This window comes from Anarrhichthys ocellatus, unplaced genomic scaffold, assembly GCF_004355925.1.
Source record: "Anarrhichthys ocellatus isolate YVR2014 unplaced genomic scaffold, GSC_Weel_1.0 scaffold110, whole genome shotgun sequence".
Classification (NCBI taxonomy): domain Eukaryota; kingdom Metazoa; phylum Chordata; class Actinopteri; order Perciformes; family Anarhichadidae; genus Anarrhichthys; species Anarrhichthys ocellatus.
The window spans coordinates 387,514-405,160 of NW_022280140.1; the positions used below are offsets into that span (position 1 = coordinate 387,514).

The following is a 17,647-nucleotide window of genomic DNA, read 5'->3' on the forward strand; positions in this document are numbered from 1 at the left end:
CACACACACACACACACACACACACACACACACACACACACACACACACACACACACACACACACACACTCTTTCCCTCACCCTCTTCTAGTTTCAAGTTTTATACTCTTGTTTTGTCTTTTTAATCTCGCTACCCCCCCATATCCAATTCCCGCCTTGAATAATGTATGAGAGGGAAATGCGTGCCAACCAGGAGGTCCCGTTTATCAAGTGCAGGTCCCTGTGTTGAAAAAAACAAAATAATAATAAACAGGAGAGGCAATAATGTATAAGTGCACCTAGTGTACTGATGTGTAAATGAGTATAATCCATAATTCTTAAGGAAACATGAAAGGGCATTATGGGACCAGGCATGAAAGAACCAGCAAAGATGAGAAATGGGACGGAATCTCACTTTTATACTCCACACTCGATTCCTCCTCTCACCCTTTCTCTCTCACTATTCTTGCTTTTCTTTCTTTGTTTGTTATTCCTCTGTTTCCTCATCTTCCTCCTTAGTCTTGGTCTTATGCATGTTATTTTAATTTCCTTCATAACATCCCTCTCTTTGTAATGTTATCTTCCCCTCTGCCCTCATTTTATAATTTCACTTCATTTCCTGTTCACTACACCCCGTCTCTCCTTTTGAAATTACATCTTTCTCTATTACCTCTTAATCATTTGTTGATTTACTTCCTTCCTGTCTCTTTCATTTTATTGATTTCCTCCCTACCTTCCTTCCTTTCTTTTAATGATTCATCTCTTACTCTGCCACTTTTTAAACCTACTCCTCATTATATTCTCTCCATAATAATTACCCCTCCTTTTATCCCTGTTATCTCCCTCCAACTTGCCTCCACTAACTTCCCCCACCTTCTCCTCCATCTCCAGGTCCGTCTGCTGTACTGCTCCCTGGAGGAGGCTGAGCTGGTTTTCCGGGCGGCCTTGGCGGCGGGTCAGGCCGGGCCCAGTCACATGTGGTTCGCCGTGGGACCGGCCCTGTCCGGTTTGGGCCTGGAGGGGCTGCCCAAGGCCTTGTTCGCTATTCGGCCGCAGGGCTGGAGGGACGAGCCTCGAAGGTATGAGCAGAGCAGGGAGGGCTTCAGGGGTTCACTGGCGGTGGTGCTTCCTCAGGTAGAGAGGAAGTAATTTCAAAACCTGTTCAGGTATTATTTAAAGTGACTTTTCTTTACTTTGCAATGATGGACGTTTGGGGCTAGATATATACAAAACAGATGTGGACCAATAAATAATCACATCTGCTTTTCTTAAACACAACATGTATTTACCTTCTGTATTTGAGATGAAAACTCTAAACTCAAGGTTCACTTAGCTATTCCTGAAGCTTCAGGCGTACTGCACAGCCTTCAGGAAAACCTAAGGTAGTGAACCCTGACTCTACAATTTGTATAACAGATGTGTTCCCAAGGTCAAGAATGAAACGTATGCTCAATATTTATTTTGCTGTAGTTTGTAGGACAACAAAATCCTAAATGCAGTGAATTAAACAAGGGTGTGTGGACAAAAAATTCAACTTTTCATCTGTAAAAAGGAAGATTGTAGATGTTGTTTATGCAAAAGTAACATCACTTTGCTTTTTAAAGTGCAATGTTTGAGATCCGAACAAATCGGCAGCATCTCACTCTTACTACTGGCTCCATACAATCTACAGTCATCGGGTAAAGAAAAGGAAAACAACTTAACCGACAGCAGGGCAAGAATACGCAGAATTCAACCAAACTCTGAGAGCAAAATAACACCATTTTGTAATCTTCAGGTGGTGTCGGCCTATCGTTTACATCCGTCGTGGAGGCTGTACAGTTTGTGTAGGATTTGGTTTCTTTATTGGATTAAATCCAGAGTGACACAAGCGAGAAAATGAAGTTTCGTTTTGTCCTCCTTACTGCAAGGAGACTACTTTTCCAAAGAACTGGCCTCCTGGTGGCAATAAAAATCCAATCGCAAAACTACCAAAACGTACCGGAACCAACCTTCCACATGATTGGCAACCGCCCGGAACAGCTCTACGTCTTCACTCTATCGAGGACAGGCTGGACACTACAGCATCTCTCTATCGCCCTTCAAGGAACCAGACGGGCCGGGGCTAACTAGTTAGCATGCTACTCTCAGTAGATATCTCTGCAGCACAACACATAGACTGTAACCTCTTCACATGCTGCTCAGAATGTGAGTTCATTTTGTAAATGTTTTAAAATTATGACCAGATCTTCCATATTGCACCTTTAAAAGTGAATGTCCTTCACACTTTTAAATAACACCAACCATGCTCATAACATAGCTATGTTCAATGGTTTATATCTCTAAAACCTGCCCCTACCCCTCAGGGAACCCCTAAATACAACCTGAAATGTCAAATAATAACTAGAACACTCTGAACCTTTAATGCTCATAATATTGTGCATGTTCTTAAATTATGTTTTACAGCAGGAGAAGCCTTTTACAGTATTCACCGTTGTTTTAGTGTACGTGTACAGTATGTTGTGCGTTTATTACTGTGACGGAAAATCCAGCTCCGACATTGTTTCTTTTCTCTCAGCTGAATTGGGAATTTATATGTATGAAGTGAGTTCTGCGATGCCGAGCCTCAAAGCTGCTGAAAGCCGAACCTCATGATCTTAAAAATACATGAGGATCAGTGCAGAAATACACATTCTCTTCTTCAACCCCTGAGAAATACACTTTGTGCACCTCCTTGTTTTTCTTGCAGCAACACACAGAAGCGGTGCACCGTAACATTTTACGAGCGCCTGCTCCATTCATGATGTATTCTCTGCTGCTGGGATGACCTGATTTCACCGCCGGTATTATTACATCTTCATCTAATCTAATCTCAATAGACTGACCAGGTGAAAGGTGGAATCCCTTATTGATTTCAAGCATTAAATCCACCTCAGTCATGACAGGAAGCACAGGGAGAGGAAGGTTAGAAAGGATTTCTAGCCAACTCAACGATGGAGGGCAAAGATGACCGATTGTGTTTTATTGCATCAGAAATCCAAACTGGGTTATTAAGGATTCCAAACTGTTAAATACGTTTTATATCTTTCCATAAAACAAGTCAAAATAAAAACAGATTCCTAAACGTGGAATGCATGAAATACCCACTGAGCTCAAGGATATGACTCTTCTTTCAGCATCATCCCACACATCATCTCGGGTGTTGCCCCGTCGCTCTCTGTGCTTTAATAAACACCCTCTGACTGTCGGCCATCTTGAAGGAATGGGTCTCTCTGAAGACCTGAATTCACCCGCAACCATCAACCATAAACTCAGACTAGAATTTATGATGCATTCAGGCACTCCTCTCCGTTCACTATTTTATCACCAGCAAATAAGTTCAGTTCTTGCACATCAGAAAGTCTTAGAACACAGACAGGTGATCTCATGAGTCCGAAAGAATCAAAACTCTTGCGTGTACTCACATTTACTTTAAAGTATTTACAATGAGTTGGTCCTCTGACAAACAATGTACCAGGTTAAAAGTAGTAATACATCCTCTCAAAGGACTGGGTGGAGCAAAGAGAGAAAAACGGTAGGGCAGAAATCAAAGCTTAAAAGTCAGCAGTGTTGTTATTAAACCTGATCTAAAGTCTCACCAACAAACAGGAAATCTAGCACTACGATAGCAAACCAAAAACTTCCCCGGCCGAGCTGCTGTAGCCGACTTAGCCGTTCAAATTACAAGACAAGTTTGACTGAGGGCTTCTCACGCTAGGCCACATAAAAATGAACTGTGATTGTCTTTTACTCTTTCATGATGGGGAGATGAGCTCCAGCTGAGTGGCTTCCCACACATGCCCTTAATACTGTCATATGGGAGTGGGTGGAGCCACATGGCAGGAATGTAGATGCCTCCAATCACCCTGCTCCTTACCCCCGTCACACCTTCATGTCTGGCTTCCATTATTAGCACCCTGTCAGCGGTGGAACATAACAAAGTGCATGTACTCAAGCACCGTAGGCCCAGGTTTAAGATACTTTACTTCAGTATTTCATACACATCTTAACATTTCACTACACTTTTCATTGCTCTGTTTGAATGGAGATATTCACCAGTGACTGAAGGCAAATACGTGGTAATAATTACTTGGTCATGTGATATTTCCTGACTTAATGAGTTGATTAGAATCGCCTGAATGCACCGTTGAACAATTGACCAGTGGACGATGGTTTATTGGATACTAAGGGGTGCAAATGATACACCAGCTGTGTGCTCCAAATCCCAACAATTAAACATTTCAGATGCATGTGACAGAGTAATCCCCGCCTCCCTTCAGTGGTATATTACAGTAAGTCGGCTATCTGCTGCAGTGTTTATGACTGCCGCTGCTGATGGATCCCCTAGAGAGCATTTCTAGGCACTAAAGAAATGATGCTTATGATGTGGTCCAGTAGTTTTTGTGAAGACATTAAAGAAACGGCACCCTTGCTGCGATGGGAGCAGAGTCTCCCCCCATCGCACCACTAACAGCTCCTTCAAGTGTGAAATAAAATGCAGCCTTGTTGACAGACTCAACATATCGTAAGACACAAGAGAAGATTTTCTTAACATAACATGTGGGGAAGAGTTGCCATAACAGTTTTTTCTATGTGATATATTTTCAGGCACACGACCCACACGCGTCTGCTATCACAAACCACTTGAAGGTTTTTTTCAAGATGTCAAATATTAAAGCGTGGGCAGTGGCACCTTGACACTGCTGCTGAAACAGCAAAATATTCTGAGTACGGATGAGATCATGTTGGAAAGTGGATGCTGTCCGATGTTACAATTGCAGCGCATGGGAGCCTCAATTAACAGCGTCAGTTACGCTAGTAACATGGCTAAACAATAATTTCATCGAAAATCAACAATATTTCAGTCAAGCAAATGTTTTTACGTTGATTTCGTATCAAGTTTGTAATGAGATACATAATGTGTAACACATAATGGGATTAATATTAAGACTCACCAGATGTACCAGCTGGCATGTTTGTGTGTACAAATTTGATTGATGGAAGTTGTAAAAATTCTTTACAACCATAATCTCATTAAGAATATAAGTGAGTGACATCTGAATAGAAGTACTGGCCAATATGGCTCATGCTTTTTGGAGAGGCCCGTTCCCACAGATAGACCCTCTCTGATGTCTTCTTCCTCTGGCTTCCTCTCCCTACAACCAACCAAAGGCGGAGAATTGACCAATCTTACAAATGTATCGTGTGTTAGAGGTGAGCAGCTGGTCGCGCTCATGCTTTGGCGTTCATTGGAGAACAGAATTAGTATGCATGACATGTGTAAACTATGTTAACTAACGAAGGACAGCTACATGCAGACACATACAAACAAACAAATATACTCACCGTCACTTTGAACGTTTCAGGGACGGCGTGTTACCTTCATTGTGTCTTCTCAAAATACACTTCTGTGTTTACAGAAAACGTACAGTTTTCACTGGTTGTATGCATTAAGTGTCTTTTTCAAAATAAACTCATTTCAAAATAAACTTCCAATGTAGTTAGGTAGTTGTACTTAGGTTAGGTTTAGGGCAAAATTGTGGTATGGGTTAAAATAAGCACATTTGTTAAATAAAACAAGTCGGATTCTTACGTAACTGGCATACGTTTGGTGCGTAAGTTACATAACAAAACTATGGTAAAATAAGTCAACCACTGTGTTCAACAGTTCGCAAATCTTACGACTTCTCATTTTTTGTGCGTTTTCCTACAAAAGCCATGCAGCAACATGTTTCAATTTGTGTTCCTTACATGATACAGTCTTTTCTAAATAGACTTCAGTCTTCACAGGAAACAACTTACGTCGCATTGTTTTTCGTAGGCATAGCTGAGAATGCGGGATGAGACCAGCCAGGTTTTGTTTGACCAGTCTTTCCTTCTCTATACTGTGTTGGTTGCTCTGAGCGTCTAATAATGTCCTGGATGGGTTGACATTGGAGCTAAAGGGTTCTTCGGTGCATCTACATCAGACGCTGAGGGACTGTCACCATGCGTCAGTATTAAACAAGTTGGGAGTGAGAATGAGGAGGAGATCCTGGTCATATTTCTCAGCGATATTTCGTTCTGCACTGACCGACGTGATGTGGCATTTACGCAGCAAGAGAAAAAGTGCGTCACACGTTTTCCTCTACCGTACCAGCGATGTCACAACCGTTAAAGTGACAGGAGCGACATAGTACAACTGTGAACGCCCTTCTTCCTCCCCTGAAGACACCATGACTGTGAATTAATTCCCTGGGTAGAGGACAGGATTTGTGACATCCCAAATTTATGCGCAGAGCACTTTTGAACTCTCTTCAGCAGTCCTTCCCCACTTCATGTCCACCCCGCCAGCTTGTTTGAAGTGGTAATCCTCTGAATTAGGGAAGCATTGAAATGCTTTGTACATGTGGGGTCATTAGATTTGGGGTTTCCTGCCTGGCTGGAGCAGGACTCTAGCCAGAACTTATTGTTGGTCTTAAATGTTTATTTTACATAATGAATGCTTTTCATGTCTAATAAGATGTAAGAATTAAGAGCCTGGTGTTGTTTTTATGTGCTGAGTTACAAATCAGAGTTGACTTTACAGCCGTATTAAAGAGCAGTGCCCGTTATGTAGTCGCTTGCTCTGTGAAATCTTCCTGCAGATCAACGTCTGATCTATTATTAAATGACCCTGAGACAGACAGCAAGAGAGCCTGCTGATATTTATTCATTGGAATGAGGGAATCTTGAATTTTGGAACTGGATGTTTCAGTGTTGCGCTGAAGTCGTGCTTGCATTGGTTTACCGGCTCCAGCTGCTTCATTCATGCTTCACCTTCACCATTCATCAGCTGCTCAGAAAGCAGCTGAATAGCAACATCCATTCATATTCATACAGCTGAACAAGGTCGCTTTCATAACCATCCAGTTTTCCTCCTTAAATTAAATGAATATTCTTCTTTTCCTTTAACTCGCAGCAAGACAGCAAACAAATGTATTTCATGAAATGCTGCCCTATCCCTTTAAAACCCAGAGATCTCGACAGCACACTGGTGTTTCTCAGATCGGACTCTGATGATCTGTATGAAAGTAAAGAAGAGAGGAAAGAGACCCAATGCTGATCAGTCCGGTTTTGAGCTGGATGGGAGAACATTTCGATTTTGCTCTTTAGTCTTGATTCATCACTTTCTGTGTGCATAGAAGTGCATATCCCCAACACAGGAAACTCATTTGTAGAAATTGGGCAATTCTACAGCGTTTCAGTCAGTGAAGATGTAATTGCTTTTCATTTTGCTGAAGTCCCACACAATTTAAACTGCTAAGATGGGTGATTTCTAACGTTTTGCATCGTTTTAGCTCTGAGGTATTGAGGAGAGAAGTCCATTTCCCTCCATGAGTTCAGTGCTATTAAGTCTTTTTGAATTTTCATTGTTACTGTGTGCACTTATTCAAGCGGGGACAACTGTCTTTCTGCATTTCCCTGGACCTCGGCAGTGTCAAAAATGTCCCACTGTCTCCGTCTCACATTGTTCTCTCCCTTAATCCTGCAGGCGCATTGCCAAAGGCGTCTCTGTGCTCACCCACGGGGCGATGGCTCTGCGGAGGGACCAGGGGCCCAGCAGCCGGTCGCAGTACGCCGGCAACTGCCAGAGTGACGGCAACCAGACCCACCGAGTGCCAGACAGAATCAGGTGAGAGAGTGTGGGGGGTGGGGGGTGACTTTAAATATCAGCTCCTGCTGACACACAGCAGAGTGAGCGAGCAAACAGCAGAGCAGCGTGGAAACGCAAATAGTGGCAAACAGCTTCGGTGGTGCTTCCACACTGAGAGCAGATCCAGAGAGCTGAGTCACTCCGGCCTGGAAACAGCTGTTCTGGTTCTATAGTGATGTGTGACTGGTGAGGCGCTGCATGGTGGCCACTGATGGGAAAATGGATTTCTGTGTTACTTGCTCTACTATGGATTTAAAAGATTGATTACTATAAATCATGATGATGAGGTCAAACAAATGTCTTTTCTTTCTTTGGCTTTACGTATTAACGTATTTCATAATAATGAGAGACCTTGATAGTGAGAGTTTATTGATTCTGCATCGACACACATTGTGGTGCATTCATGTCCTGCAGGAAAACGACTCGTCCTATTGGCGGCGCTATAGGCATCTGATATGAGGAAGCTTAATCAGGGTATTTTTGAAGTAAAATGCATCAGTCTGGGGCACTTTGAGAGCAAAAAGAACGTTGTGCTCTTGTAAATGGTTCCGTGCTCTAGTAGAAAATGTCATCATAAAGATATTGATGGTATAAATATGAATAGTGATGACAGGGCAAAAAAGTCACACTCACAAAGCATGGCAAAAGGAGAGACTGCCCCGGAGGTCTGGGGGAGGAGTTCTGTGAAGCTCACGATCAGAGCCACATGACACCTTCAACCCGGGCCTTCCCAATCTGACCTGAACCCAGTGCGGTGCACTGTGGAGGAAATGCGTCGGAAGAGTGCTAGCCAGCGGCTTTACTCAAGGGGATCCTCCCACACCGAGTGTCCGTTCCTGACTCGCCAAGATGAACCACGTGGGCGGTTTGCATGGACCCCGGCCATTAAAAACCATAGAAATATGTTCAGTCCATTATAGTTATGATATAAGTTTGTTCAAGGTCATTTTATGTTATTTTCCTATCATTTTTCAAGTGATTAATATGGCCGCTTATGGGAACTCAGAAGCTTTTGTTGCAAAAAATGTTGCAATACAAGCTGTGTACAAGACTCAGGGGCGTCTGAAGGATGTGGTCAGTTCCTTTAGAGTATTAAAGGCCAGGCTGAACCTGCTCCTCACCCTCTATTACACTGTTCGGCCTCATGGAAAATAAAACTAATTGTGCTTTTGGTTAGTCATGTCAACATGACAGCAAGTGGCAAGTCCATAGTGTTTACGGTACGGTAGCAGAACCATGTACAGTATCTTTTATAATATATAAAACATCCGTGCTTGTCCCTCTTGCACAGAGGGACTTCTAATATGTGCAGAGGAAATGTGCAGATGGGCAAAATAGCAGAAGTCCAACTTTTAACTGTGTGCTTGATTGACTGCTGCTGCTCTTTGGCACAATCCCCTCTGGGAAGCGTTTGGAGAAGTCAGGTATCGCTCTCTCTTCAGCTGTCGGGGTTACGGGAGCTGTCTGGGCACCGGCTGCTGGACTGGCTCTGGAGATTTGTGCTGAAAAACATTCACAAATGACTTGTCTGCAGGAGAGATGCAGAATATTTGCATGAAGGGTGGTTTGTACATTGGGTTCTATTTACTAAACTTTCAGGAATAAATCTCTGTATCAGAGACCATCGTGCACGTAAATGAGAAACTACAGATAATGTCAAAAGGCCCTTTAGCAAGGCACCGAATCCCCCACTGCCTTATTTGAAGCGCTCAGAGAGGACTGCAGCTGTGCTGGCTCTCAGGCCTAACTCAGCTCTTGTAGTGCTAACTGTATCTGCCCGCTCTGGAACAAGCACCCTCTCGTCCAAATATCGTCACTTCAGGTTTCAAAATAAGACAAAATTATGATCTTGAGAATTTGACAAGTCGACAAACCAACGGGTGACGTCACAGTGACTACGACCACGTTACAGTCTATGGTCAAACCAGAGTTTTTTTAATCAAGCAAGTCTGCATTCAACTCTTTAGTTCCGAGCGAAATAATGTATCTCCTGTAATGTTAACGGAGAAAACTGGAAGTTTACACCTGTTCCCTGTAATTATTGAAAGGCACTCTGGGAAATGTTCCTCCTGAAATAGATGCAGATGAGGCGCGTTGAGGGAGAGTGAGCCCAACCAAAACTCTGAATTACAGCAGCAAACACCAGGAACATAACAGAATGGTGCAGATATGAGAGATTGATGACAGCTTCAGAGGAATCTTCCCGGCTCAGACAACAAGTTCCACTGCAGATGGAAGTTTACCGCAGGTCGCCTGCCTGCGCTCTTTAATGAAGTGAAGAGGTTCATTTTAAACTCAGTGAAACATTTCATGCCCTTCAGAATCTGGCTTTTGAATGCTCTCAATCAGCGGCAGGGCTGTCTGCCACGCTGAGAGACGCCGGGGCTCCTGGGAGTCTGAACCAGTGGCAGTGGTAGTCCTCGCCACAGCAGCATGAATGAGACCTGTAGCACGTGAAGGGTTTTTACTCTCCAGGGAGGTGAACACATTACCAAAAAGGGCTCCGCAAAAACTCAACCTCTTGGTTTTTTTAACAAATGTGTGGCCTTCTTCACATCTCTACACTGGGAGTGTCTGAATTCATTCCACTTCATGAGTTCTGCATTTTAAATGTACATTTTATTAATGGCCACACATGTCATTTTAATAGTCAAACATCAAATACAGCAGGCTGATCTCATCCAGCATTTATAACTAAACTTTAGAGCGAAATGCGCCATTATTGGTAGATATCCCACAAAATCTTTTGTATGTGGACCATGTAATCATGAATGAGGAAGTAAAAATACTTTAAAACCCCACAGAGCACTGACTCCCTGGATGCTTTCACTTGTCAGGGATCAGACACACGCTCCAACAGCCCGTTGCACCTTCTATTTGACAAGTCTTGAAATTGCTGGGGCTGCTTTCTTCCTGCTGGTTTAATGTGATCGAGTGAGATGCTGGGTTCAGCGTCATTTCAGTTGCCATTATCAGCGGAGGAAGACCCTGTAAGTGGCTACTTCCGGAGACTGTGTTGTTACACTTGAGAGGTGTGCAGCTGAGGAAGATGGCTGCATTCACTTCCTCCTAACATCAGGGTTTAGTGGCACATCAGGCGCTGGTTTGAGAGAACTCTTCTGTGCTTCTTGGTGCATTTCCACTTGGCCTTAGAAATAAGAGCTGATTTACCCAACCGGCAAGAATAGGTAGAGGGGCAAATATGCCAATTTTAGGAGTGCTTTTGGTTTGCATGTTCCACATTTGTATCAGTGTGTCAAGTAGTGTGGGACCTGAAGTGGTTTGGTCTTGATCTTGTCTGGGTCTCGATACACTCTGGTCTTGGTTCATGATGGTGTTGACTAGAAACAGCCCCTCATCAACAGTTTAATCTCCAACGGCTCTGTAATTCTATTCCATCCATATAGGCAACATGTACAGCAACTTGAAAACATCCACTTCTGAATCCTATCAATCTTCCGACAATCGTGTTCATCGGCTTTAAAATCCGGTTCAACAAATCCTTTGAAGACGGCAACGAGCACGAGCCAATCAGAAGAGTAGGACGGGTCCTCGTGGAACGCAGTTTTGTTTAACATTCACATTGAAGCCTTCGTCTGATTGTGAGCTCACAGAAAACCCTTTATTATTGTCGGAATAACACTCCCCACATGATTAATGTTATCACTTATTGTGAAGCTCCTCTGAAATAAAAGAGTCTCCCATGCAGCTCTCTTTGTTTTTGAAAAACTGAGGTTTGAATACAAGTTAGTGTTTTAATCATTATGCTTTCAAATCCATGACATCCTCTTTCACACTGACGTAAACCTCTAAACGGTGTTGATTAATGGAGCCGGCAGCGCTCCTCTGTTTGAGTGAATAGTACCGAACGACTGGGAAGCAGAGCGAATGCATGCTCAGCAGATCTCCGCTGAATAATTAATCATTACGAGACAGTAAAACAAAGTTGACTTCAATAATTATTGTATGGACTTTCTGAATTATTGAGAATGCTGTATTAGATGGCACTCTTCTACACACACTTGTACATTACATCACTGAAGTCGATGGGACAGCCTCACACACACACACACACATCATGTGTGTTCCTTTTTCAGAACGAGAGACATTTAAAAAACCAAATCCACACACAGGAAAGTCAGATGAGACAATACGCATGTTTTGCTCCCTAATGATCTCCATTAGTCAAGTCTTTCTGCGCTTTGTGTGGCGGCTGAGACAGATGTGTATTTAACAAAAGAGACATGGCTGCGTGGCTGCGCTCACCAAAAAGCCTCTGAACAACCAGCTGCTCACGTCTACAGACACCGGCAACACAAATATCAGGATGTACGGACAGAAGAGAAGGAGGGATGGTGTGTGAGGACTGAGGAGACAGGAAATGTGTGAAATAGAAGTTTGGCAGGCGGAGCTGGAGGAGAGCTGAGAGGGTGGAGAGATAGTGGAAGATGGAGACAACGTGACACAGAGACGGAGATAACGATGAGGATGATGATGGTGATGGTGGTGGTGATTTGGCTGTCTGCTTCGAGATCGTTTTGATGCTCCCGGCCATCAGATTACAAATAGCAGCGGCGGAGCACAATCTGAGGCGGTGCAATGAAACAAATGGGAAGAAAAACGCATCGCAACAGCACAGAGTGGAACTCAAAATAATGACATTCAAATAAAGGTCACAATGTGCTGCTCACTGCAACACGCTGGAACACAAAAGAAATCCAACACACGAGGCAGCAAAGCGCTGTCTGTCTGTGCGTCCTTCTCATGTCTGGAGACACGTTCATCTGATCTACTTCACACTTGGCGGGTGTTGTGCTGGGGACCCGAGGACGTGCAGTGATGAAGCTGGTGCTATTTGCACCACATCCACCTGACGGACACACAGTTCTGACTTATTATCATCTTAAATGTTCGTTATAATGACAATAATAATACATTTATTGATGGAGAACTTTTCAAAACAGCTGTTAAAAAGTGCTTCACTGAACAATAATGGAAAAACAATGAAACAAGGTGAACGAAGGTGTAGAAATACATACACGCATACACACACACACCGATGTGTAAATACATATATCCATACACACACACTCCGTAAACATGCTCCACCACTCATATGAACATGAACCTTGAGACCTTATAAAAAATTATGGTTTAAACATTTTGTATAAGCGTACAGTGGTGATGATGATCATTTTTCTACAGGAAGTGCATTCCAGAGTTTTGGAGCCCTGACAGTAAAATGGTTAATGCGTTAGCAACAACTGTGTCATGAAAACAAAACGAGTTAATGGAGGCTAAAAGGATTATTGTTCGTACTGTAAACTGCTGAACATTGTTTTGTTCGGATGAGCCTTCAAATCCAGGGATCCGTTACTCAAACTGGGCCATTTCATGTCTCACTGGTGTTTAATGCCTCAGCCGACTGAGTCCAATGACACTGGTACCTTTGCACAGGAAACACATTCCTTTGACCACTTCAGCATGATGTGACATAATCCTTGTGGTAAATTGTGCGGAACAAAACACTGTGATTGCCTGCTCTTTCTCTTAAACACACTAATCAGGTGAATCCAGGTGAAAGCCCCGGTTTGGAACGAGTAGACTCATCAGACATGCAGAGAGAAGGACGGGACACGGATTTAAGGAGGATTAAATGCCTTCAGACAACTGAGACACGGAGTGCATTGTAACTGAATAGGTAAAAACACAGGAGTGTGGACTGACAGAGAGGATGTCAGGAGACGCACTGGACAGAAGGGAGACACGAGGACCAGAACAGAACAGCCATGACTCAGTCTTTACTGTTCGACTCTTTGTAATTCTCTCTGGGTTGAAGCATGAGCTCAAATACAGAATACAGAATGTCGGACAGCAAATGCAGTTAAGAAGGAAGATAGTATTGTAAGCTGTTCATTCAAATATTGCGTATTAGTATTGCACTCAGATGGTGAAGCTTAATGTAAAAAGAAAAGACAATGGGAGAGAGGTGGAAGGGGGGTCGGAGGAGGAAACGAGGATACAAAGGTGACGGAGACAAGAAGAGAGGAGACAGCAGGAGAAGAAAAGGGGAAGGAGGAAGGAGATAAGTGGAAGAAAGGGGAGACAGTGGAGGAGCTCAGCCAGTCAGCTCAAACCCTCGGGGGGACCGACTGCTCATCTGGAGAGGAGTGTCGCGCCGCCCGCCTCTCTCTCTCTCTCTCTCTCTCTCTCTCTCCCCCTCTCTCTCTCTCTCCCTCTCTCTCCCTCTCTCTCCCTCTCTCTCTCTCCCTCTCTCTCTCTCTCTCTCTCCCTCTCTCTCTCTCCCTCTCTCTCTCTCTCTCCGTCTCACTTTTTAAATACCCGCACCGCGGTGATCTTCAACCGCTAAAATTCATTCAGGACGACCAGGAAAAGCCTCCCTGCTTCTCCCATGCACTCTCTACTAGCTTCAGTAGCCATGCAACTGTGTCCTTTATTCAGCCTTTCATCTCCCAAAGATCACTCTGTTCTGTGACTTTTTGATGATGCCGTCACACAGCAGGGGAGCTTTCTCCTACGTGAGCTGCAGCCATCGAGTGCAGTGATACAGCCTCCACAGCGTAATCCTTTCTTCAGTCGGAGACGCTTTAAATATTCATGCGACACTCAAACCCTGCAGCGCTAACAGCTAACGGTACTATGTATCAAGTGCAACGCGTGTGAACATATAGGTGGAGAAACACGCTGTGGCTCTGAAACACTGACTCAGCTTACGGAACAGATTCCATCCGATGATCATTAAGGGAGCTGGAGACATGCGTTCAAAGAAAGTGGTAATTCATTTGTGCGACTGCCATAAAGAAGTTATTATTAACAGTTATTATGTTGGAGTAAATCCAGACTCCTTCTTACCAGATCCCATTGATGAAATGCTTGTTTCTAGCTTCTTTCATAGCGTCTTGATTACACTGAAAGATGAGACGAGTGATCAGAGGGTGTCAGGACTCAGTGTCCAGTCAAGATGCTCTTCATCGTCTGTCTCGTTCTCTCTCTCTCTCTCTTCTTTTCACACCTCCCCTCTTCGCTCATCAGCATGCCTGCTTGTCACCCTCCCATCTGTCGTGTTTCCTGGCCTTCTGTATTGTGTGCTCCTTCTCTCTCTGTTTCTCTTCAGGCTCACAGTACATTCCCTCTGGTTCTTTCTTGTCTTTATTGGTGAGACACCTTTTCCTACCTCTTCCTCATTTCTTGGTTGTGTTTTCAAAGCAGTCTTGCTTTTGTCCTTTGGCATCAGCTTATGATGTCTGTCTTTCGTTCTCAGCTTCAGTTGTAGCGTGTTTCTCTACTGTAACATGATGGTCCATCAGTTGTCCTTTTATTATCGGTTTAGTTCATTTTCCAGAATTGCTTTTCATAGCACAGTACCGGGTACTGAGCTTTCTTCATTCAGTACATGGAGTCTGAGAAAGCTTGAACGGTGCTGCTGTGAAGCGAGAGGCTAACAGGGTCTCCAGTGTTTCAGCCCTTCACTCACTACAGCGTGTTCTCATGCTGCAGAGCTCCCTGTTCTCCCGAGGCCACCGCTGCTTCTCTCCGTCTGCCCGTTGTTGCCTTCTCTCGTTTCTCGCCGCGGTAATGAGTGTTGAGTGCAGTGGTCTGACTCTGAAGACCTGACATCCAAACCTGCCGTATGCAGTTGGATCAGGAGCCGACTGACTTCGCTGCATGGCCATGATGCACATCTGTCTCTGACTCCACTTCTCTCTGGCTGTTAGCACTGAACCGTCATGTTGCGCCTGACGTTTTAAACGCACACGAGGTTCGTCCCCGTGAGTCGAGTCATGTCCTCAACAATCAGAATGATTTATTGAGATTGTACGGGCTGAATGGAGGGCAGGCCGAGGATTAGATTCGGTAATGTGTGCTCGGGGAAGGATTCGAAAAGGGGGTCGGCTTTCCTGTCTAATTATATACCAAGGCTCTGTTAATGGATCTGCCGGGGGTAATGGCCACTCTAATGTTTTTATTCCCCCTCATACGCTCTGACCAATTATTTGCCTGGCCTCTAAAATGCACGCGGCTCAGTCTTCCTGTGGTATTTCCCCAAGAACGGGCATAAATGCACCACAGCTGCACAAGTTTTATTATAAAAGTACCATTTTGTTTTAAGGGGGGGGGGGGGTTATTAGCATATTATGGCCTTTTTTATAAACTTTCAAGGGTATTTGTTTTTCGTTTTGAGTGAACTGTTTTTGATTTATGACCCTGATAGAAAAGAAAACACAGATTAAGAAAAGCACAGAGGCCTTGGTTACACCCTTGTCCTGGAATAATTGTTTTGCAGAGTTGCCTTTCCGGCTCATTCTCCGTAGGATGTGTTTCTCATCGTTCAATAAAACTTATCTCACTCCCTTTGTCTGAAATCCTTGCTCTTCATGCCGGCCTTGAGGCCAGGTCTCTAGCACGGCTGCCATGTAAGAGATGTGGAACAAAATCCTTCTTCCATGCATGAATGTACTTCAAAAGTTCAGCTGAAGCTTGTTCAAGGCTACTAGAGTCTTGAATTAGTGTTTTTTTCTTCTTCTTTTTATTTCCAAATTACTCTTTTCGTAATGAAATTCCCTCTTTCAGATTCCCTGGAAAGCATTTCTCTGCCGGCCCACAGTGGAGCGATAACAAAAGAAGTCTTCTGAAAAGCTCTGGTGTGCACTTCTGCACCGTGACGAGGACTGCACATTCTGTTCCCCTCCTCTTACATTGGAGTCATTCTAGGAAGTGCTGCTTCATGGCCAGTGTGGAGGGAAGGAATGAAGACCTCGTTCAGGCAACATATGGGAATGTGAGTGTTGTACAAATAGAGACTTGTGCAAAATCTCAACACAACCTTCAAATGATGGTTTAGTTCATGAGTTGACTGGAAAACTGGTGCTCAGAGACCTAAAGAAACTCAACTCACCAGAATTGTGATAGAATCTGAATTGTAAGTCGCTTTGGATAAAAGCGTCTGTGACTGTAATGTAATGTTTGAGTTGGTTGAAAGCCGTGGTGTCTGAATCGGCGTTATTTTGGAGTGAGAGCGGGTTAGACATGCTGGTCATGATCCCTCTTTGCACAGAAGAACTGTGCGTATCACATCTACAGGGTTGAACCAGTAACTGGAAGTGTAAACTGCAATTGCAAGACACAGTGAAGGGAAAACAAACCTTTCAAAACTACAAAATAAAACCCTGCGTGTATGAAACCAAAATTTCCAATTGATTGGCGGATTAATTGATTGATTGATTCAATCATCCATTAGCTCAGTTAACTTGTTATTTGTCCTTCAGTCCGTCCCTCAGTCTGTTATTCAATCACTCAGCCAGTCATTCTCAATTTGTCATTCATGCTCCCACCCGTCGTCTCTCCCATTCATGTACAAATCACCCTCCCCCATATCGCCCTCTCTCCTGTACTTCATCCCTCGTTTTTCATCCTCCACAACTTATTAAATCGACGACCCCCTCCCAGTGCACTCTCTCCAGCACTCTTTCCATCAATCTGCGTATCTGCTCAGCTCTCCTGCCCATCTCGTCTGCCATCTCGGATCCTCCGGGGGGACGGCGGTCACCAAGGAATCTGATGCATCGCTTTGCATGTAAATTGGATAATTGGATTTGGATGCATGATGCATGGTGGCAGGCCGGCAGAAAGGAAAGAAAGGAAGGAGAAAGGAGGCAAAGTGGGATCTAGGGAGCGGGCGGAGCATGAAAGAGGTGGCAGTATTTAATGAGGTAAATATTTATGAATGTTCACACACTGACGGAGGTGCAGATGCACGAATACAATGAATACACAGATAAACACACAGATACACACACAGATACTCTCAGAACACATGAAAATCCAAAAGAACTTCTTCATACTGTTTGAGTGACAGTGCTGTGTTTCATGTGATATTGTCACCGCTTAATGTTAGCCAATATATTTTTGAAGGTTGTGTTCAGACTCACAAAAGCACTGCATCAAAAGATACCC

At 43.9% G+C, this 17,647-nt stretch overlaps 1 protein-coding gene across 1 annotated transcript in view; it reads left to right on the forward strand.

Moving 5' to 3' along the window:
• Positions 1-17,647, forward strand: part of grin2da (glutamate receptor, ionotropic, N-methyl D-aspartate 2D, a) — a 177,988-nt gene that overhangs the window by 86,625 nt on the left and 73,716 nt on the right. Inside the window, exons 5-6 of the mRNA XM_031876479.1 lie at positions 871-1,058; positions 7,511-7,651. Coding sequence (XP_031732339.1) covers positions 871-1,058; positions 7,511-7,651 — 329 coding nt within the window. The remainder of the gene's footprint in view (positions 1-870; positions 1,059-7,510; positions 7,652-17,647) is intronic.